Source organism: Trematosphaeria pertusa, assembly GCF_010094035.1.
Source record: "Trematosphaeria pertusa strain CBS 122368 unplaced genomic scaffold BU26scaffold_15, whole genome shotgun sequence".
Lineage (NCBI taxonomy): Eukaryota > Fungi > Ascomycota > Dothideomycetes > Pleosporales > Trematosphaeriaceae > Trematosphaeria > Trematosphaeria pertusa.
In genome coordinates, this window is record NW_022987226.1 from 105362 (window position 1) to 124555 (window position 19194).

The 19194-nt window shown below is 55.0% G+C and overlaps 11 protein-coding genes across 11 annotated transcripts; 5 read left to right on the top strand and 6 right to left on the bottom strand.

The window, feature by feature from the left end:
• Positions 1-122: 122 nt before the first annotated feature.
• BU26DRAFT_522754 (uncharacterized protein) lies at positions 123-971 on the bottom strand. Its single transcript, XM_033829860.1, has 2 exons — positions 605-971; positions 123-549 (listed from the first exon to the last, which is right to left on the bottom strand). The coding sequence occupies exons 1-2, from the start codon at positions 668-670 to the stop codon at positions 229-231; spliced, it is 387 nt and encodes a 128-aa protein (XP_033679036.1). The 5' UTR covers positions 671-971; the 3' UTR covers positions 123-228.
• Positions 700-1702, top strand: BU26DRAFT_508996 (uncharacterized protein; the record flags this gene model as incomplete). The annotated part of the gene is made up of 2 exons (XM_033827122.1): positions 700-970; positions 1041-1702. The coding sequence occupies 2 exons, from the start codon at positions 700-702 to the stop codon at positions 1700-1702; spliced, it is 933 nt and encodes a 310-aa protein (XP_033679037.1).
• A 2147-nt stretch (positions 1703-3849) lies between these two features.
• On the bottom strand, positions 3850-5001 carry BU26DRAFT_522758 (NAD(P)-binding protein). Its single transcript, XM_033829861.1, has 3 exons — positions 4922-5001; positions 4400-4710; positions 3850-4351 (listed from the first exon to the last, which is right to left on the bottom strand). Exons 1-3 carry the CDS (start codon positions 4968-4970, stop codon positions 3938-3940), a joined length of 774 nt encoding a protein of 257 aa, XP_033679038.1. The 5' UTR covers positions 4971-5001; the 3' UTR covers positions 3850-3937.
• Positions 5002-5252: 251 nt separating this feature from the next.
• BU26DRAFT_491291 (uncharacterized protein) lies at positions 5253-6269 on the bottom strand. Its single transcript, XM_033826078.1, has 4 exons — positions 6187-6269; positions 6060-6137; positions 5777-6001; positions 5253-5704 (listed from the first exon to the last, which is right to left on the bottom strand). Exons 1-4 carry the CDS (start codon positions 6232-6234, stop codon positions 5441-5443), a joined length of 615 nt encoding a protein of 204 aa, XP_033679039.1. The 5' UTR covers positions 6235-6269; the 3' UTR covers positions 5253-5440.
• A 214-nt stretch (positions 6270-6483) lies between these two features.
• Positions 6484-7559, bottom strand: BU26DRAFT_522760 (histone-fold-containing protein). Its single transcript, XM_033829862.1, has 3 exons — positions 7286-7559; positions 6978-7237; positions 6484-6923 (listed from the first exon to the last, which is right to left on the bottom strand). Exons 1-3 carry the CDS (start codon positions 7332-7334, stop codon positions 6801-6803), a joined length of 432 nt encoding a protein of 143 aa, XP_033679040.1. The 5' UTR covers positions 7335-7559; the 3' UTR covers positions 6484-6800.
• Positions 7560-8660: 1101 nt separating this feature from the next.
• BU26DRAFT_569046 (uncharacterized protein) lies at positions 8661-9107 on the top strand (the record flags this gene model as incomplete). The annotated part of the gene is made up of 1 exon (XM_033833842.1): positions 8661-9107. One exon carries the CDS (start codon positions 8661-8663, stop codon positions 9105-9107), a length of 447 nt encoding a protein of 148 aa, XP_033679041.1.
• Positions 9108-9336: 229 nt separating this feature from the next.
• BU26DRAFT_435717 (Pkinase-domain-containing protein) lies at positions 9337-11680 on the top strand (the record flags this gene model as incomplete). Its single annotated transcript, XM_033824142.1, has 2 exons — positions 9337-10208; positions 10258-11680. 2 exons carry the CDS (start codon positions 9337-9339, stop codon positions 11678-11680), a joined length of 2295 nt encoding a protein of 764 aa, XP_033679042.1.
• Positions 11681-12799: 1119 nt separating this feature from the next.
• On the top strand, positions 12800-14161 carry BU26DRAFT_92275 (Thioesterase/thiol ester dehydrase-isomerase). Its single transcript, XM_033836499.1, has 3 exons — positions 12800-13043; positions 13159-13528; positions 13584-14161. The coding sequence occupies exons 1-3, from the start codon at positions 12915-12917 to the stop codon at positions 14024-14026; spliced, it is 942 nt and encodes a 313-aa protein (XP_033679043.1). The 5' UTR covers positions 12800-12914; the 3' UTR covers positions 14027-14161.
• Positions 14162-14453: 292 nt separating this feature from the next.
• On the top strand, positions 14454-14774 carry BU26DRAFT_569049 (uncharacterized protein; the record flags this gene model as incomplete). The annotated part of the gene is made up of 1 exon (XM_033833843.1): positions 14454-14774. The coding sequence occupies one exon, from the start codon at positions 14454-14456 to the stop codon at positions 14772-14774; it is 321 nt and encodes a 106-aa protein (XP_033679044.1).
• A 220-nt stretch (positions 14775-14994) lies between these two features.
• On the bottom strand, positions 14995-17212 carry BU26DRAFT_608531 (uncharacterized protein). Its single transcript, XM_033835850.1, has 2 exons — positions 16483-17212; positions 14995-16415 (listed from the first exon to the last, which is right to left on the bottom strand). Exons 1-2 carry the CDS (start codon positions 16899-16901, stop codon positions 15110-15112), a joined length of 1725 nt encoding a protein of 574 aa, XP_033679045.1. The 5' UTR covers positions 16902-17212; the 3' UTR covers positions 14995-15109.
• Positions 17213-17455: 243 nt separating this feature from the next.
• BU26DRAFT_491303 (uncharacterized protein) lies at positions 17456-19104 on the bottom strand. The gene is made up of 2 exons (XM_033826079.1): positions 18242-19104; positions 17456-18179 (listed from the first exon to the last, which is right to left on the bottom strand). Exons 1-2 carry the CDS (start codon positions 18871-18873, stop codon positions 17690-17692), a joined length of 1122 nt encoding a protein of 373 aa, XP_033679046.1. The 5' UTR covers positions 18874-19104; the 3' UTR covers positions 17456-17689.
• Between the last annotated feature and the right edge of the window lie 90 nt (positions 19105-19194).

The following is a 19194-nucleotide window of genomic DNA, read 5'->3' on the forward strand; positions in this document are numbered from 1 at the left end:
ATCTTCGCCAGATCTTACAAGCTTGCCTTTGCTGCTTACGCATTTTGACTATCGCAGCCTGGGCAGCATGGGCGGTGAGATGGCGAAGTCGGTTCCCGCCACTTCTTCCAGAAACGTCATCCGCGGCAGATCCACCGAAAGACGGGCTACTGCACGCCAGACTGCGATGCATCACCTCTAAACTATTCCAGGCCTAGCGCGACACGGCATGCATGGTGCAGCGACGTCCTAAACAGTTGATGAGCTTATCAGCACCATGATGGCCTCAGCCAGAACATCCCTGGCCAGTATGGTAGGAGTGGATGATTTAAAGGCGCGATGGCGCGCACTTCTCTTTGTCGACTTGATTTCGTGCGGGGAAATTTCTTGGGCCTTCAGGACGGCTTTGCTTTTCTTCGGTTGAGAGCAAGAGTGATTGGCGACACGTTTTGGGCGGGCTGAAGCCTCAGGTGCTGAGCTGAGCGATAGAGGGAGGAGTTGAGCAATAGAGAGCGGAGTTGAGGGCTCAGCTGGACGGCGAGGCGTGGGAGTTGGTGTGCGCCTGAACGTGTGAGTGGTTGCTTTTTTGGTGGAGAGTCTGGGTATTTAGCTAACAGTTGAGCAGGTCCTCTGGTGTTTTAGCCTCTCGACGAGTTAATTGCTCCTGAATTCCTTCGTCGAAACCATCCATCAATTGGTGTCCTTGGCACTTCAAGCAACATGGCGGAGCCCAACGTCCTGGCTTCACCACTACTACGCCTCCCACTTGAGATTAGACTCTTGATCTACGAATATCTCTTGCTTCCTTCGACCAGCCCATCGGCGGGACAGGGAACCTCGGTCACGAATCTACTCTCAGATTACCACACCTACCATTCGAGCGACACCAATAACTCACCCTTCACTCTTTCCGTGCGAACAATTGATCCCTATCTTGGAGCGCACAGCTCGCGGGCCTGGAGACGCCGCTCCACATACTATGTACGAACTGGTAAGCCCTGCCTTCCACCCCACCCAGCTCCTGCTATTCAGCATTGTACATGATTTTGATTCCATCAAAGGCATTCTAACCGGCGCCTCAGGCCCCTTCCTCACCACCACGACCCCGACAACCTACCGCGTCCTCCTGTCACCGTATTCTGCCCATCTCCGCCACACCGTCCCCAGCCTCCTTGCCATAAACCGCCAAATCCACGCCGAAGCCTCCAAAGTGCTCTACTCCACCTACACCTTCTCCTTCCACACCAGCATCGAAGCCGGCGTCCCCTTCCTCAGCGACCTAACCCCGCTCTCCCGCACACACATCCGCCACATCGGCCTCGCGAAAAAGGGCTTCCCGTACACCAAGGAATTCGACCGCGCCGAATGGTCCTCCCTCATGTCCTACCTCTCCTCCAACCTCTGCCTTCGCAGCCTCGATCTCAGCGTTGTAGCTGGCAGGCCTGGGGACGACGGTTGGGACGGTATTGCGCCTATCACGGCGAGTGACTTTGGGCTTATGCAGCGGATGAAGAGTGAGTGGGGGAGTGAGGTTGGCGGGCTGGATTTAGAATGGGTGGAGCAGCTTTTTGGGGTGAGGGGGCTGGAGAAAGTCAATGTTAGGGCGCTGGTGGAGCATTGCCCGCGGCCGATGAGCGAGATGATGGCTTTTTGGATTGCGTTTAGTAGGAGTGTGGAAGGTGGGTTTGGGGAGTGGGTCAGGGGGGTTATGGTGGGAAATTGAGTGAGGAAGGCTTTAGGCGTGTGTGCATGATTTAGGCAAAGGTTTCGCAGACGGAGGAAACGAATCGGAGTGGAATTAGTAAGAGGGGCTAGTGGAGGTCAGGTACTGGCAGTGTGTAACTCGGGTCCGCCAGCAGACTTGGAGCGGATGAGATGATGAGACAGAAATGCCGGCCGGAATTTGAACGCAGAAGCCGACGCTTCTAAAACGAGCGGGTCTATTGTCCTGTTTATCAAAGGAATCCATCTTTTCAACCTCGAGCATCAAGCTTTAGAATTGTTAAACCCTCGCGCTGTTCACTCGAGAGGGAGTAAAGGAGGCTAACCGCAAATGTCGACGAAAACATGACGCGACTGACCTTGCGGACATCGAGAGTGATATTTCGAACATAGACTCATTCTATCCACGACCCCGGGATTGTACGACTGCCCTTTTCGACACCAACCGCACCTAGTGTACCGGATTTTCTTAGCTTAGCGGCCATCTTCCTCTCCAAGCGCTCACTCCTCTTTTCGACCTTGGTCGTATCATGCGGCTCATCATATGCCCCCACAAACGGTCACTCAGAAGACGAGTTCCAAGCCAGGCCGTAGAACTCATCCACTAGTAGATCGGCCGAGGATAGATCCGAGGCCCATTCCCATCCCACCATATAGCCTCTCTCTTCCGAGTAGTCTGTCAGAATTATTCTGCCCATATCTTCTCCTGTCGCCGTAATCCGTGGAAACTGTCCCTCTTGGATGATGCGTCCGGGGTGTGCCTCTAGCTCGTGGGCAAGGTAAGCATCGACACTGATGCCGCACTCCGCGAGCGTGGCGAGCCACAAAGTGCCTAGCTCCCAATCAATTTCACTCGCGTGTTCAAAATCGTCGTCGATGTTGTAATCATGGAATGGGGGGAATAAGTCGTCCAGAAACAGGGCGTTGCATGAGACCAGGGCTCAAGTACTGCAGCAACCTTTCCTTTGCTTTATCCCGCTGTACTGGGAGATAGAGAGCGAGGCTCCTCAACCGAATTCTCAGGCAGACCTCTTCCCAGGCATCCATATCGACGGCGTAATCTGGCGCAGATTTCCGCATCCAATCGACTATATCTGAGCGCCACAAGATTCTGCCTTCAATCTGCGACCATGCGGAACTACCAAAATCGGGCTCTTGAGCCAGCGAGTGGAGGAGAAAGCGAAAAAGGTCGATTGAGGTTGAGGTGGGAAGCCAGTGGCATGAACGCGCTACGTTGATCAAGAGTGAGTTCCCATTATGCAATAGAGTCGGTTTGACTCCGTGAGAGACGAGTAAATGACACACATCCAGCCGGTGCGCGGCGATTGCACACTAGTGGTTCTGGTTAGCTCCGTACTAGTTCATGCTCTTTCCATGGGAATATTACATACATGTCGCAGGTTCTCACCATCTTGGTCTTGCATGAAGGGATGCAATTTCTGGGTAGCGAAGTCTAGCTGAATATCGGAGATGCTACCCGTTGCGATCAAAGACCACTCGTTGCGGAGGTCAGGAACAACGGGGTAAGTGCTGAGCGAGGGGAGTAGACTTCCGTACGGTTTGCGCTTGCTCAAACAAATTCCAAAGCCAAAATATCGAGATGCCCAATTATAGATGTGCTGTTCGTAGAGCGGCTGTTCTTGCCATCGTGGTGCATCTACGCGGCTCCGCGTTGTGGTTGAAGTACGAAGGGCGCGTACTATCCTGTGCTGATGAATTCCGAAGCTTGCTAGATAAGAAAGAACGGAGTCTTGTCGATCTGCGAATCCGGGAAGAGAGAAGCTGGATTCCCCATTTGAAGCCTTGGTAACGGAAACGTCGGCTCTGGTAGTGCTGGTCAGAGAGTCATGACGGTGGTGTGATGGTCGTACAGGAGGTGTAAAAGTCGTTTTATCTGACTGATATAAAACCACAGCTCGTGGGTAGACTGGTGTGGGTTGGGCTTTCTGCGTGTTCTCCACATCGGGGGTCTCGAGAGATGAAAAATCATTGGATGACTGCTGTATCCCTGGACACCCTGGACCGTGCGACCACAACAGAAACATGGAGAAGCGTGCTATCATCAGCTCGAAGATATAATGAGAGCAGAATAGACCGGGCGCTCATGAAAGCTTCTCAGAGAAACGACTGGAGGTATCAAGGTTAAGTCCCACGTCAGTATTTCATTCTTTGCTTCCGGGTCGTGACCCCGGCTCTCTACCTCCATGGATCTGTCTAGCTTCTTCCCGGCTTCCTCTCACAATGCTTCTTGAAACTCCGCCAACACTCCGTCGTTCCAGTTCAGAAACTTCCCACTTAGCTCCGTCTTGCCTGAGACTGCTAACTTGGCAATCACGTGGCCCGGTTGCTCTGGCTTCAGTAAGCCGCCATCCTTCTTCAGTCCAAGGAACTTTGCTGCATCCTTCTCACTCATCGACTTGTTGTGCACCTCGCGAATCTCCCGCTGCATTTCAGTATCCACAACGCCTGGGCGAACAGAGATTGTCGTAACATCAGGTTCTTCGACCGCTAGAGTGAGCGCAATGTGGTTGAGCACGGCTTTGCTGGCACCGTAGCAACCCCAGCCTTGGTACGCATTAATAGCCGCACCCGAAGACGTCAAGATGATACGACCTCGGGTTTTGCGCAGAGAGGGAAGCACGGCTCGGATCTGCATCGATTGTTAGGGTCTTCACGCGACGCTCTTGCTCCCACTCACCAACGCCACGGCACTAGTCACATTGATATCAAATCCCTTTCTCCACTCTTCTGGGCTGCAATCCGCTATCTTCTTGACCGGATCCAGAGTTCCGTGATTCACGACGAGGGCGTCTAATCTGCCCCAACGGTCGTTGGCGATGTCGACGGCTTTAGCCGCTAAGGAGAAGTCGGACAGATCGCCGGCGAGCACTTCCACGCTATCAGATCCGTATTGATAGTGTAATTGGTCAAGGGCGGCGTGATTCCGGGATATGAGGACGAGTTTATGGCTTCGGGAGAGGAGATAGTGGGCAATTGCTTGGCCGATCCCTTCGCATTGTTAGAGAAAACCTAGGATATAGATAAGATGAGGTTGAGAAAAGTGCTGAGAGAAAGAATGAAGAGATCAGGATCGGGAGTTTTGGCTATGATGAGGCGTACGTGACGTCTTCCTTTGGGGATAGAATACATGTAAGAAGATAATGATAGAATGAGGGGCAGCGAGCGAAAATTTCCGAAACGCCCCCGATGGTTTACTCACCTCTTGAAGCTCCCGTTAGTATAATCACCATTTCTTGCGTTTCAGTCATTATGTGGTGCTTTCTGTCGAAAAGAGGACGGAGTTCAGTGTTGTCTGGGTCGACATCATTTTAGGCTGACCAGAATGGACTCATTAGTCATCGGGACTGCTCTCTACGACTAAAGTATGCATGTAGGCTTTCGTATCAGGCTAAGTGAATCATGCCGGAAAGGATAATATTTCTGAATACTGTCTAACATCATTTGTCGTGGTATGCGGCTTGTGAAATGCCGAGTTACACATGCATTATACAGCGAGCTGATGGAGACCTGCTGAGGTCATTGCTGCTTGCCCTTGAATCCCTAGCCAAGCAAGAATACTCCGGCTTCGAAGTACCTAGGTAACGACGGTATCTAGAAGCGTTCACTGACTTCGAATCATGCCTATTCAACCATTCGGAATGCACCCCCCTCCTTTCCGTTTGAGACATATCACCATAACGCCAAACTCCTCCAAAGATGTCACACTACAGGAACGGGCTTAGTTCCTTAGAGCCCGGAGCCGTTCTGTCAAACCTTCCTCTGCTTCTTCCGTAGGACCAACTTTCGTCTTCGCCGGGGTGGCTGCTTGAAGATCTGCCGACAGTTCGACGCCTGCCTTATCCGCCGCTTGGGCCATCAGTTGGTCCACAGCCTCCTGAGGAGTGCCTACTGCGGTCGCTGATTGTGTTATATCCTGGTAAAGCTCTGTGGCGGAATCTACATTTTCGAACTGCTTCTCGAAGTCAACCATGACGGCGGCGATCTATAACCACTGTTAGCATATATACTTCCTTTGTATATACGGGCATATTATTGCGATCCTCGATGGACAAACGTTACATACTCTCTCGGGGCTCATTTGCTTCAAGGCAACGTCCAGGCTCCGATTCACCTTCGCTATATTGCCCGTAAGCTGGCGCATGGTGTTTGCGGTCTGAACACGGCTAGCGACTGCATCGACGCGTGAGGCTAGTTGTAAGAGGTTCAGTTTCTCCTTCTGCTTGCGGACGGCGTTGCCAGCGTGGATGCGCGCGATGTCGTTCTGGCCTCGCTTCATCGCCTGGCCGGATGATTAGTTCGTGTCCTGCACCACACTAGAGATATGGGACAACACGTACCTGCTCCAAACTGGCTTTCTCTTTCTGTTCCGCTTTGCCGGCTTTGAGCGCGTCCTTGTTCAGCTGTCTCACGGTGAACTGCGACGTGTTAGCCGGGGATGCTGGAATGTGGAATGGGACGCTGGACCTTGAGCTGGAAGATGGAGTTGGCGAGGGGGTCGTTCTTCGCATTCATCGTGTTGAGGAGCCCGTCGGGATGGATAAGATAGAAGAGGATTTGTGAGTCGTAGTTGTAGTCAGGTAACGCGAAGGATGGGCGGCAAAGGCAGATGCGGTTGCGGCTGATATCCGGGCGTCAAGTGAAGGGTGGGGCTGGGCGCGGCCCAACCTCATTGGAACGGGCAACTCTAGCCTGGCTTGGCATGGCCTGCATCCACGTGGAAAGTCTCTCTAGCTCTATTTACCGAAGTGTAAAGCTTGATCATGGTTAAGCAGTATTTGGATTGTATTCGCTACGTTCGTCGGTGTCGTAGACTCCTATGCGCCCTTGATACCGTGCTGACCTGCCTCTGGCCATGCTGCATGAAACACCATGCTTCTACGCAGACCATATCTAGACGTGCGACCAACGTAAACCTATGCTAAAGCCAAGTGAAAGCCCAAAGACTGTGCACCAGAACACAAATGCCGTCGCGAGTATCCGGCCCCATGTGTACCAACGCCATATTGACCATAAAAAAATGGGCCGACGCCTTAACGCCGTGAAGCCTCCGTCCCATAGTCGTAAACCCAAGGCCCCCCTCAAGACTGCGGCTCGGCGTTGAATTTGTTGGTCGCAGAGCGGAAGAGTTCCTCCTGCGCTCGGATGAGTTCTTCCTCTGTCATACCGCTCTGCTCGATCTTGGTCTGCTTCTTTTCTCGATTCTGCCGCGCGTCAGCGAATAGATACATGACGCGGTATAGAAAGGAAGTACGTACCTGCTGTTGCTTCTTATAATCCGCCGCAACCTCGAGTATAGCTGGGACATAGTCGCCAAAGTCCAGCTCTTCCAGCGCTTGCTTGACGTGTTCACACGCTATTGTCTTCTTCGCGTCCTTCTCGGCGATCTCGTTGGCTTCCGACGATATCAGGGTTATAAACTCCACGCAGCATTCGATCAAGAGGTCGCGCGAGTCTTTCGCAAAGGTCATTCCTGGCTCGGAGTGCAGGATCTCAGAGACGATCTTCTGGACGGTTGCTGTGGCGCGCTTAGCTGCAGTTCAAAGCATCGTGGCCACAAACTTACCCTTTGGCAGCGACAGGTCGTCGTTGCCTCCAAATTCGCGGTCAGACATGGTGGGCGAACGCGCGGGGTGTGTTGCTATGCGCTGCGGCGGGCGAAGGTGTACATAGTCGAGTTCAGTAAAGCAAGGGTGCAAGGGTGCAAGGGTGCAAGGGTGCAAGGGTACAAGGGCAGGGAAAAACTAAAGCCCGCAGCCTAGCTCGCCAAGGGCAGGTGCGTCACTAGATCACCGCCCTGTGCCCGCGGCATCGTGCTGGTGAAAGGTCCCTACCTAGGGGAGCACCGCTGTCCTATCGCCGGCGCATCACCGGACCTTTTGGGCTGGTGATGACTGCGGAACAATTCCTCCCTGCCTCAGGCACTTCTACATTGAGGCGCAGGGCGCATCTGCTGATGATCAGCTGTAACCCACATTCACAAGATTGGGCGCTCTGGGTGAATGCATCTGGCTCTGCGAACACTCTGGAATGCCCATTCAGGCAGTCCCACTCGGGCGCATGCTCCTCCCTGCTATTGCAGCAATTTGTGGATCTGCTGTCTGCCGAAGCCATTGCTTGCAGCGCTCGGTCAGTAGCGGCGGACTCGCCCATTTGCCGCCGTGTGCGCGCCCGCTGATGGCAACAGCCCGTGCAGCCCTCCACTCAACGACGGGCGGCGTCGATGATTGGTAGCAATTGCGCGCTCCAGAGATCTTAGGCCAGGAACTGCATCGTGGCGGTCTGACAGCAGATCTCTGATCTATGACAGGTCTTCCGCGCTCAACACCGGGAGAGATTACAGAGGACGTCAGCGGGCGGGCGGCCTTGGCGGGTGCAGCGGGAAACAGGAATCCGGGACGGTTTGCTCGTTGCGGACACAGACTCGAGCAGATGACGAAGATGGCGGCGAAAATCCGGAGGAGGACACGCGGGCTGTTGCAGTGTGTTTCATCGGATGAGGAGACAGGCTCACCGATGGGGGGCACTCGCAGGAGGCACCGCCAGAGGAGTGTACATAGACATCATATCAGCTAGCTCTGCACCCCCCTAAACTCCCCGACGCCGGCGGGCGACACTTGCCCTGCAAAGCCCCGTCAAGTTGTTGTCTCTGCGGCTGCTGCTGACTCCAGCCTCGCACGCCGACTGACCATTCTCTATCTTCCCATCCTATTCACCGCGAGTGCGTCTTTCACCGCCGCGCGCGCGCCTCTGTCCGTCTGCCTGCCTGCCTGCCTGCCAGCCTGCCTGCCTGCCTAGGCTCGCTCGACGCACGACGCCTGCGCAGGGCCGACACAAGCAGAGTTTTCTCACTCCAGTGCAGCCGGCCTGTTTTCGGTTTAACGCCGCCTAGACACAGCCAGACAGGTCGGGCTTGATTATTATGACGCGCCCCGGAAGCCATGAGCGACCAGCACCAGCACCAGCACCAGCACCAGCTCCAGCTCCAGCTCCAGCTCCAGCACCACCCGCGCCAGCACCACCAGCCCTCTGCAGCAGCATCCTCGTTTCCTCCGCCCTCCGCCTCCCTCCGCTCCACGTTTGCGCACGCAAACATTCACCCGCTCGCCCTCCACCACTCTGCGAGCGCGGCCGCCGCCGATGGTCGCCCCAAGCGCCCTGCACTTGTGACTCGCGCTTCTGAAAACTCGCCGTCCTCGCCCGCCCGCCCTCGACCCCGGCCCCGCCGCTCGGTACTTTCCAAGTCCTCGAGCGCTGTGCCGACTCTCTCCACCACTTCCATCCCCAGGGCCCTCCCCACGTACTGGCTGCCCTCCACCATGACGACGGCGACCGGCGCCGGCTCGACGGCGGCGGACCTGCTGCGCCAGGCCATGATGCAGAGGTAAGCTCCCCTTTTGTTGCCTCCGCGCCGCGCCCCGCGACCTGGAAGCAGCCAGAAAGCGGCGTGCGGTTCCGTCGCTTAGGCTCCGAATCGGGAGCCAGGCAGGAGTGCGGTCGGTCCATGTCGACGTTACACACCATCTTCCTGGAATAGCTCCCGTTAGCCGCACCTACTTTGCTCTCGCCCCGGCTCACTCATCCTCACACCACCACACCTCCCCACCACCCACAAACATGCCGTTTTCGAGTGCACTCCTAACGCCCAGCAGAACGAGCAACGACGACGACCCCGACCAGATAGGCTCAAACAGCTCCACGCCGCCCGGTGCAGCCACTCCGCGCCCCGATCCGACGGACAAGCGACTGCCGGGTATTCTTCACAGCTACTTTGGCCAGGTTCGTGACTCTCTGATACCCCGACGAAAGTCTTCTGCGGTCAACAACCCTTCCCCCGCACCCTCTTCTCCTGCACAAGAGCGCCCCCAGGAGCCTGCACCGAAAGAGAAGGAGCCCGATCCCAGCCGCCTGCGCTCGCACACACTGCCCAGCCCTACACCCAGTGCATCTTCTGCCTCGCGACATCCCTCAACCTCGCAGTTGACTGGAGAAGCGGAGAAGCTAACGCAAGGCGACTTTGCGCCGCCGCGAAACCAGGCCACTCCCCCTCAGACTCCCCGCACACGCTCGCAAGAAGGCAAGCCGCCCACTTCGGGCTTGAGCCAGACGGCGCTCGCGTCGCACGCAAAGTCGAAGGAGGGCAAGGGCCCTAGCCCTGCGGTCGGACCGCCGAAAGGCAAGCTCTCCGTTTCCATCTCAGAAGGCCGCCGTCTGCGTCCCAGCGTAGACCCGTATGTGGTATGCCAGTTCCAATGGGCCGAGTACATCTCCGAAGGACCGAGAAACGAGGGGACAAAAAGGGCCGCCGGCGGCGATAAGCGGAAACCCGGTGGGCTCGCCATCAAACGGACCGACAGCGACTCGGGCAGACCAATGGCGATACCGATGCGGAGTCGGCAGAGTAGCAATAACGGCACCAGCTCAGACCCTCGCGAAGATGGCACGTTCAAGGACGTGACCGATCCCAAGTGGGAACACGAGGCAATCTTGTATGTATCTCCACGCTCGTTTTCGTCAAGACTCACTGATTTGATCCAGCGACGTTGTCGGCGACCACTCCGAAATCGACATTTCCGTGTACGACCGGAGTAACGGTGAGGCCTTCCTCGGCCACGTCCGCTTCTGCCCGAACCTCGTCGAGTACGAACACCCTTACGATGGCTGGTTCACACTCGAACCCCGCGATAACGAGGAGGACTATGTCACAGGAGAGATCCACCTACGGATCAACTTTCACAAGACGGATAAGAAGCACTACGGTCCTGAAGACTTTGAGATTCTCAAGCTCATCGGCAAAGGCACATTTGGCCAAGTTTTCCAGGTACGGAAGAGGGATACCCGTCGCATATACGCTATGAAGGTGCTCTCGAAGAAAGTTATCGTGCAGAAGAAAGAGGTGGCACACACCCTGGGCGAACGCAACATTCTCGTTCGGACAGCCATGGCAGAGTCACCATTCATTGTTGGCTTGAAGTTCTCTTTCCAAACCCCGTCCGATCTTTACCTGGTAACAGACTACATGTCTGGAGGCGAGCTATTTTGGCACCTTCAGAGGGAAGGCCGCTTCCAGGAAGCCCGCGCCAAGTTCTACATCGCCGAGCTCATTCTTGCTCTGCAACATCTCCACGAACACAACATTGTCTACCGCGACTTGAAACCAGAGAATATCCTGCTGGATGCCAAGGGCCATATTGCGCTGTGCGACTTTGGTCTTTCAAAGGCTAACCTCACGGAGAACGCCACCACGAATACCTTCTGTGGTACTACCGAGTATCTGGCTCCCGAGGTTCTCCTGGATGAGCATGGTTACACCAAGATGGTCGATTTCTGGTCTTTAGGAGTCTTAGTGTTCGAGATGTGCTGCGGCTGGAGCCCGTTTTATGCCGAGGACACGCAACAGATGTACAAGAATATCGCCTTCGGGAAGGTCAGATTCCCACGAGATGCGCTCAGCACCGAAGGTCGCAACTTCGTGAAAGGGCTTCTTAATCGGAATCCGAAGCACCGGCTTGGTGCAACCCGAGATGCGGAGGAGCTGAAGGCTCATCCTTTCTTTGCCGATATCGACTGGGACGCCTTAGCGAAGAAGAACGTCGTACCACCGTTCAAGCCGAAGCTGAAGGGGGAACTGGATGTTTCCAACTTCGACCCAGAGTTTACCAATGCCCTGAACGGGAATGGATCTTTGAATGCTCGTGCTGCTGCCTTGGCTTCGGGCGTCAATCCCGCGTCGACGCCGCTCTCGCCGACGATGCAGGCTAACTTCGCCGGCTTCACTTTCGTGGATGAGAGTACAATGGAGCAGCAGTTCAGGCATCGTGAAAACGATCTTGAACGGATGGAGGAGGACGACAAAGAGGATCCTGAGTGGGATAAGCCGGCTGGCCGCGGAGACCGCATGAGCGGCGTCATTCCCAGCAACGACCACGATATATTCAGTCACGGCAATTTCGACGTCTAAGGAGCATACTACCCACTGGACCGTTCGCCATTTCTATATTCATCATGGTCCGCTTAGCATCTCTGTATTTCGCGGTATCTCGGGAAAAGTGATTTCAGCTTCCTGTTATGAGTGTTACGAACTGTTCGACACACGGCGGTACGGCGGTCGCATTCATTTGTGTCTTTTCTGGATACCCTCAGCCTTTTTAGCCTGCGGGAGGCTCTAAATTGCCATCAAACCTTTCCCGCTAATCGTTGGCCCGAACGAGGCTGCCATAGCCTAGTCGTACAGGGCACACATTTCCTATTTGCGACAGACTTATGGACTAGCTATCGACGTCTGGACACACGAACCAACGGACGCCAGCATCAACTCAACAGTTGTCCAGCCTTGCTCTCGGGCAGTTACGGATGATGAGGGTCTGGATGTTCAGATCCATAGTAGTGTCAGGTATTGCTATTGCACGCCTGTGCCGCTCTCTCGGTCGATCATAATACGTCTGCGTCGCCTCAGAATGGGTTTTATCGTATGCGTTTCCACACCAGCACAGCACACATGGGAGTTAATCGTGGGGTACCGTAATGCATTGCGTGGGTGAGTATCTGGAGCATTCGGGTTTTGTCCTTTTAATATGGGTCCTGGCTCTGGATTCTGGGTTCTCGGTTCTGTTTCTGTGCTTTACGCATGCTTTCTCCTGAGCATAGTTATCCACCCAAACGCATCGCCTCGGTCTCATCTAGGGAGCTAATGAGGCTGGCTGGCACTGTACATATCAGATCAGCAATACGATAGTATCACCAAGCAACTCACCTCGCATGATTCCCCGCCAATGCGGCTGCAACGGTCATGCAGTATTGCGTCAATGTTCCTTCCACGCCAAGCCGGGTTGCTCTTTCCATACAACCACCCCCCACCTCTTCATCAACGACATCCCACGAACATTCTCCAAATGCATGCTTCAGAGTACATCCGACTTCGGGCCTGCGCATTCGACGCCTACGCCGGCACTAACTGTTTCTAGCCCTTGGCTTGGCTTGGCGATGCGCGTGCAATTCGACCTCGGTAAAGATCCTGGAGCTCCGCTGAGAGCTTCACAGCTGCGGGCCTTGATTGCCGCCCCGCGCATCAGCGACTTCCGCCGCATTTATATCTGACATTGCTTTCTCACACTCCCCATTAGCAGCATCACTTACAACACTAGCGGACTTCTTTAATCCCGTCATTGAGAAACAGATTGGTCAACTGATTCGAGATGGGCGAACAGGGACCTGGCGTTGGCTTTGAGTTCCCGCCCTTGGAGGTGTCGTGGATGAAGAGAGATTTGCTGCTTTTTGCCGCGAGTATTGGGGCTACGTATCCGGATGAGCTTCATTTTCTCTATGTGAGTGCCTTACTCCATGTTCCTACTTATTCAAAAGCTCTCAATTCCTGGCATAAGAACGCATTTCGAGCCCTAGACCCCGCCCACATCGTACAAATATCTGATGGCGGCCTAGGAACTCCACCCCCAATTCGCCGCCTTCCCCACCTACCCCATCATCCTCCCCTTCAAGCACACCGACCAGGAAGTCATCGACTTCTACGCACGATCCAGCTCCACGCCCATCACTGGCGTGCCCAAATTCGACAACAAGCATGTTCTAGACGGCGAGCGTAAGCTGCAGTTCTTGAAGCCCATCCCAGTGTCTTCGGAAGGAAGAAAGTTCGAGGTCAGGAGTAAGGTGCTTGGCGTGTACGATAAGGGGAAGCCGGGAACGGTGGTCGAGACGGAGCAGAGGCTTGTGGATGCGGAGACGGGGGAAACGTATACGAGGGCGGTGGGGAGTGGGTTTTATGTTGGGCAGGGAGGATGGGGTGGGCCGAAGGGTGAGTACCATAGCGAAGGGGGATGTGTGCTGGGGGATGCTGATGGCATGCATAGGTCCGAAGACGGTCAACTACCCACCACCATCCAACCGCGCCCCTAACGCAACCCGCACAACGCAAACAACTCTCGAGACGGCACTTCTCTACCGCCTCAATGGGGATTATAATCCTCTCCATGCTACTCCCGAACCCGGCGTCAAAATGGGCTTCGGCGGGCCCATCATCCACGGTCTCTTCTCCTGGAATACCGCCGCGCACGCAGTCCTACAAGCATTCGGCAGCTCAAAGCCAGAAAATATGAAGGAGTTTCAGGCGAGGTTTGCGGCGCCGGTGAAGCCGGGGGATAAGCTGATTACGGAGATGTGGAAGGCGGGCGAGAAGGATGGAGAGGGGTTTGAGGAGGTGAGGTTTATTGTAAGGGTCGAGGGCGGGAAGACGGTGTTGACGAATGGGAGGGCGCTGGTGAAGATGGAGGGCCAGGTCAAGGCGAAGTTGTAGCGGATAGAAGATAGGGCAGCGCGATAGGAATAGAAGGACTTAACGAAAGAGGGAGAGTTCTGAAGCCAGGATTCTGCTCTCGGTTAAAATACTCCCGTCAGCTGGCCTGGAATAGTACGGTTGCTGGCCTTCGTCGAATCTTTTCCCCCTTTTTCCCTCGATTCCTCCTCATTTAGTTTGAGCAACTTCACAGGCCCTTCATATATGGCGCCTACAACGCCATGGACATGAACAGGCTAGACAAATTCGAGTGTCTTTCCAGTTTCGGCCTCAAGAAGCACGAAACCATGCCCCTCGAGAAAGCTGCACAAACAGATCAATCGACTGCGTCAAACACCTTATCGAGAAACACGCGCAGACCCTAACCGCGTACGTATACATCCAGGCAGCCAGCCCATATACATAACGGTTGCACAACAAAACCGAAATGGTCCGGTACCTCGAAAACCACAACATCGACATCCACCTCGGAAGCGAACGATATGCGGCAAGCCCAACGGCGCTCTGGATGATCAGATTCCTCAAATCAATCGACAGCATCCGGCTTCTCCTCCAGCATGGCGGCCCGGTAGACCACATGGACGAAGATATCCGCAACGTAGACAAACCAAGAATGACAGCTATCCTGCGAGCCACCGGCGGTGACCGTGCACCAGTGCGCTTTGAAACGGAAGAGAACGCGAGGAAGCATCTTGTTTCCGCGCTGGCCGACTGCCAAGGAGGGGCAAGGAGCGAGGGAGTTGAATAGGAAAGCAGGAGTGAAGACGAATGATCTCGATGAGATGGATATAAGGCGGAAATTTGCGGCGTATCCGACGCTGTTGGAGAGGGAGAGGGTGTTGAATAATAGTGATGGTGAGCTGGCTCCGGAGTAGAAACCGGCGTTTGTTCCGGTGAGAAGGAAGGAAGATGAGTGAAGGGGTCAATCTACGCAAGCGTAGCTACGGGAGGAGTCACAATTAATCATTAACCATTACGTCTCGGTTCTTGTACCAAAGTCGTGTGATTACCTTCCCCTTCCCTTCCAATAGCCTCGTCATCAGAAAACTGTCTGAATCCAATCTCCTCCTCTACTAATCAAGCTCATCCGGGACGTTGAGGCTGCGGACTATACACCGCTGGCATCTCGCTCGGCGGATACCGTCCTCCCTGCATACCGGGCTGCATAGGCATCGGCTGCTGCATCCCTCCCATACCCACTCCAATTGGATTCCCTTGCCCTCCATTATTCAGCACGGGACTCGGTGGTCTGGGATACTGATAATGTCCCTGCTGTGGCTGTCCATACATCTGCTGCGGAGGCGGGCTGCCTCCCATCATGTGTGGACTCCCACCCATGGGCATCTGTGCACGGCCCATTGAATTGTGCTGCTGGATCTGCGGTGGTGGAGGTGAACCCATCGCCATCGGCGTAGCACCCATAGCCTGCTGCGGATACCCATACACCGGCGCCGGACTCGGCGTCCCATACTGCACCGGCGGCGTCTGTGTCATCTGGCTATATCTCGGAGCCGAAGAAGGCGGCGGAGGCGACATGGGGCCTGGTGCACCGACAGTATTCACCGTTGCACCTTTGAACTCGCCTCCTTGCGGCCCAACCGCTCCCGCCGCTCCTACGACTGCTCCCGCCGCCTCTGCCTTCTTGGCCTTGTGGCGGCGAATCAAGAAGCCCAAGCCAGCGGCAACGAAGGCCACACCGAGAGATACACCGACGCCTATCCCCGCTCTCGCGGCGCTGGCGAGACCCTTTCTCCGTCCGGAGCTGCCTCCCCCTCCTCCGCTGAGCTCGAAGTCAGTCTCTTCCGGGGAGGAGGGGATTGTTTCGCCGGGACGAAGCGTCAATGTCGTCGTACTTGTGACAGTTGTTTTCGCATTCAGAGCAGCAGTTCGTGTGGCAGTCGTTGTCGTCCAGTCAGTGCTGTACTCGGTCGACGTGCGGTAGACGGTCGTTTCGATGGTGGTGGTGATGTATGTAGTGCGGTATTCGGTGGTGGAGGACGTGTCCGTTCGCATGGTCTGACGCGGGAAGAGAAGGCCCCGGATTTGGATGTACCTGGGTGGGTCGGTAACGTCGGGCTTTAGCACCTCTTGATGCTCTTGCTGCTCAGCTGCGGGAGTAGCTGTGGCCATAGAGATCGTGGAGGACGGGAGTGGCATGGAGTGGCATGGAGCGTGGTGCTTCGCTGTCGGCTGAATTCCTCTCTTCCCGGCTTGAGCTGCGGTGCTTGTTACAGTCACCCATTCGGTCGAGGTATCCGCCTCTGTACTGATGGTTTTGTAGCTCGTGTACGTATACGTGGACCATACCGTCGTGCCCGCAATACTACTCGTATACGTCTCATAATCGGTGTAATAGTCCGTTTCCCACATGGTCGTAGTAGCCCATGACCTGTTGCATAGAGATCAGCATTCCCTCCCGATCCCCTTGTACATTTGGAGAGAGACATGCCACTTACACCTTATAAGTGCACTTCCCCAGCGTTCCCGTCCCCGGTCCGCACCCAGCAGTATTCGCACAACACCACCCATCCTGCGCATCGTTCGGATCCGGACAACAAATATCGCTCGAGTCAACGCATGTATACGGATCTCCCGTCACATACATTGTACACCCCGCTCTCTTGAACAGATTTACATACGCCAACGGATTCGAATTGACTCCATGAAGCCCGATTTCCCTCGTATCTTCGATCCCAAAAAGCGGACCAAGCTCGACGGACGTCGTTGCATTACCGATCTCGGGCGCAAGGCTGAGGACATCCTGAAAGTCCTGGTTGTCACCTTTGACAAGATCGGCTAAGGTGAGGATGTTTGATAGCTTCAGGAGCGCTAGGAAGGCAGACGCCCAGAGCGCTTTGGGCTTAGCAGCCACCATCGTCGCAACAACAGCAAACAGGCAGAAAGAGCTACAGCCTCGCTGTGGGCGCAGGACGCAGGACGCAGTTTACATAGGGCTTTCGGCTGCCTGTGCTGAACGGCTCTATCTTCGTATTCCAATGCGAGCGCATCCCTGTCCATCGTGAAGATCTTACCATATCGCCTGATGCAGTTAGAACGTGGCTGCAAGGCTTAGAGGTGATTGGAGAATAGACGATTCTCATAACACAACCAGTATAGTGTTTCTTGGTGTTTCTTGGGCCGCTGACCGGTACGTGGGATACGTGATTTTGGGGTGGCATCCCGAGGTGTCTGGGTCGATGGCTGAGCGGGATCCGGGTTCGGGTGGTATTTTGGGGTTGACGATTAGTCTATGCCGATGACGATCCGCTCGTGACATCTCGTTAAGCCGTAGGCTCGGGATAAGTCGTTCCTATTTTCGACTGTTAGATATTCGCCGAGCTCCACCTAAGTGATTTGCGAATGGGACATCAGCCTATCCAGCGTTGATTTCACGAAATAGAACAGGGATGTGATGCGCTTGAAGTGAGAATGCTGAATGCGGCTTGCCGCTGTTCTTAGAGCAAGGCAACTAGGGCAACCCTTCTCTGCTGCCAGCGTCGGGGTATCTCTAGCTAGAACACCTACTGTTCAATTCGGAGCGCATCCTGCTTCCCTTTCAACAGCTCCCTCCTCTCTTGCTTTCCCTTGCTCCTGGTGTCTCTAACCTCTCGACTCGGCGATGGTGGCCCAGCTTTTCTTTTCACCTGTCTGTACACCTCAACTTCAAGGAATGGCACTTTCCTCGTCCCCATACCACACCTCCATCATATCCAGCCACTCAAGCACAAACGCACTGACAATCTTACTCCAATCCCGCACGGTTTCCATATCCAAATTCTCTGCATTATCCTCCAAGCTATGCCACACATGTGGAAACGGACTCGGAATAATATGTAACGTCTCGACCCCTCTCGCAATGAACGGTAGATGGTCATCTGAAATTTGTCCTCTCGCCATTGTCATGTTGTGGTCGGGGAGGAAGGGGTCGGACGGTGAGGTCTCGAGGAGGTGGAGCGAGCGCATGCGGGATTCGACTTTGGAGAGGGACACGTAGGCCCAGTGTGTGGTGGGGAAGTAGGACGGCACCATAGGATTTGGAGCGCCGAGGAGGTCGAGGAGTAGGAAGAGGGAGATCTGGGAGAGGGGCGTACGGTATTTGTAGAATTTTTCGCTGGCTGGGTTGCGTTCGGTGGCCCATTGCTGTGCCAATGCCCTAGAACCTCCATTAGCACCCTTAACTCTCCTCTCACCCTCCGAGCTAGCAAAGGCGCATACCTGGAACCATATAGCGAATCCGTATCACTCCATTTCTCAAACGCTTCCTCTCCATCCAGAAACAGAATCTGAACCCCCATATCCATCTCCACACTCCCGCCCTCCCCGAGTTCCGCCATCTCATCATACATCTGGCTTACATACGTATCCACCACCTTCGCAACATGCATCAGCATCGCACATGGTGCTGCGCTATCGGTTGCGCCCACAAACCCTTTCGGCATGTACTTGCTATCGTAATGCGCAACCAGCGTAAGCAAGTTCGCTTGTCCTGGTTTCACCCACGGCGGCTCCCTCTTCACTATCAGATTCGCGAAAGGGATCTGGATGTGCCCGGATACGGGGGTCGTAGACGTGGAGTTCTGCCACGAGATGTCCCACTTGGGCAGCTCGCTGCGAAAGAAATTGAAGAGGTGTTGTTGCGCGACGGTTTGGCCTGGTGTCCCTGGGACGCGCGGGATGAGGAGGGGTGCGAGGAGAGAGCCATTTCGTGGATCTATGTCGTAGCCCGGTGAAGGTATTGCGCGGAGGAAGCTATCTGACAGCTCTTTGTACGCTGTACCCAAGCTCAACAACGATAGGACGGAAAGCCATAGAAACATAGCTCGAGAGGAACGTGACGAAGATGACATGTCGCTACGCGCCACAACAATTGCAAGCTCGCATGCTGTTAAGGAGCGTGAGCAGCCAGGAAAGGGAGTGCCGTCGTTGCCGACATCATGGAGGAGGTAGCCATTGTCGATGTTTCAAGACCTTCTTAGTCGAAACTCCGACAGTCGAGGCGGGAAACCAGGCCCGCAGATGTAGCAGCTATTGCCGTGTTTCCCGATGCCTTGGTCAAGACGTGCAGTGCAGAGTTTGTGTTTCATGAAGCGGCGAGACCCAAGAGATTCGTCAGGAGCGCTAGTGGGCACCTTAGGTAATCACGTGAACCTCCACAGTCGATGGATCCT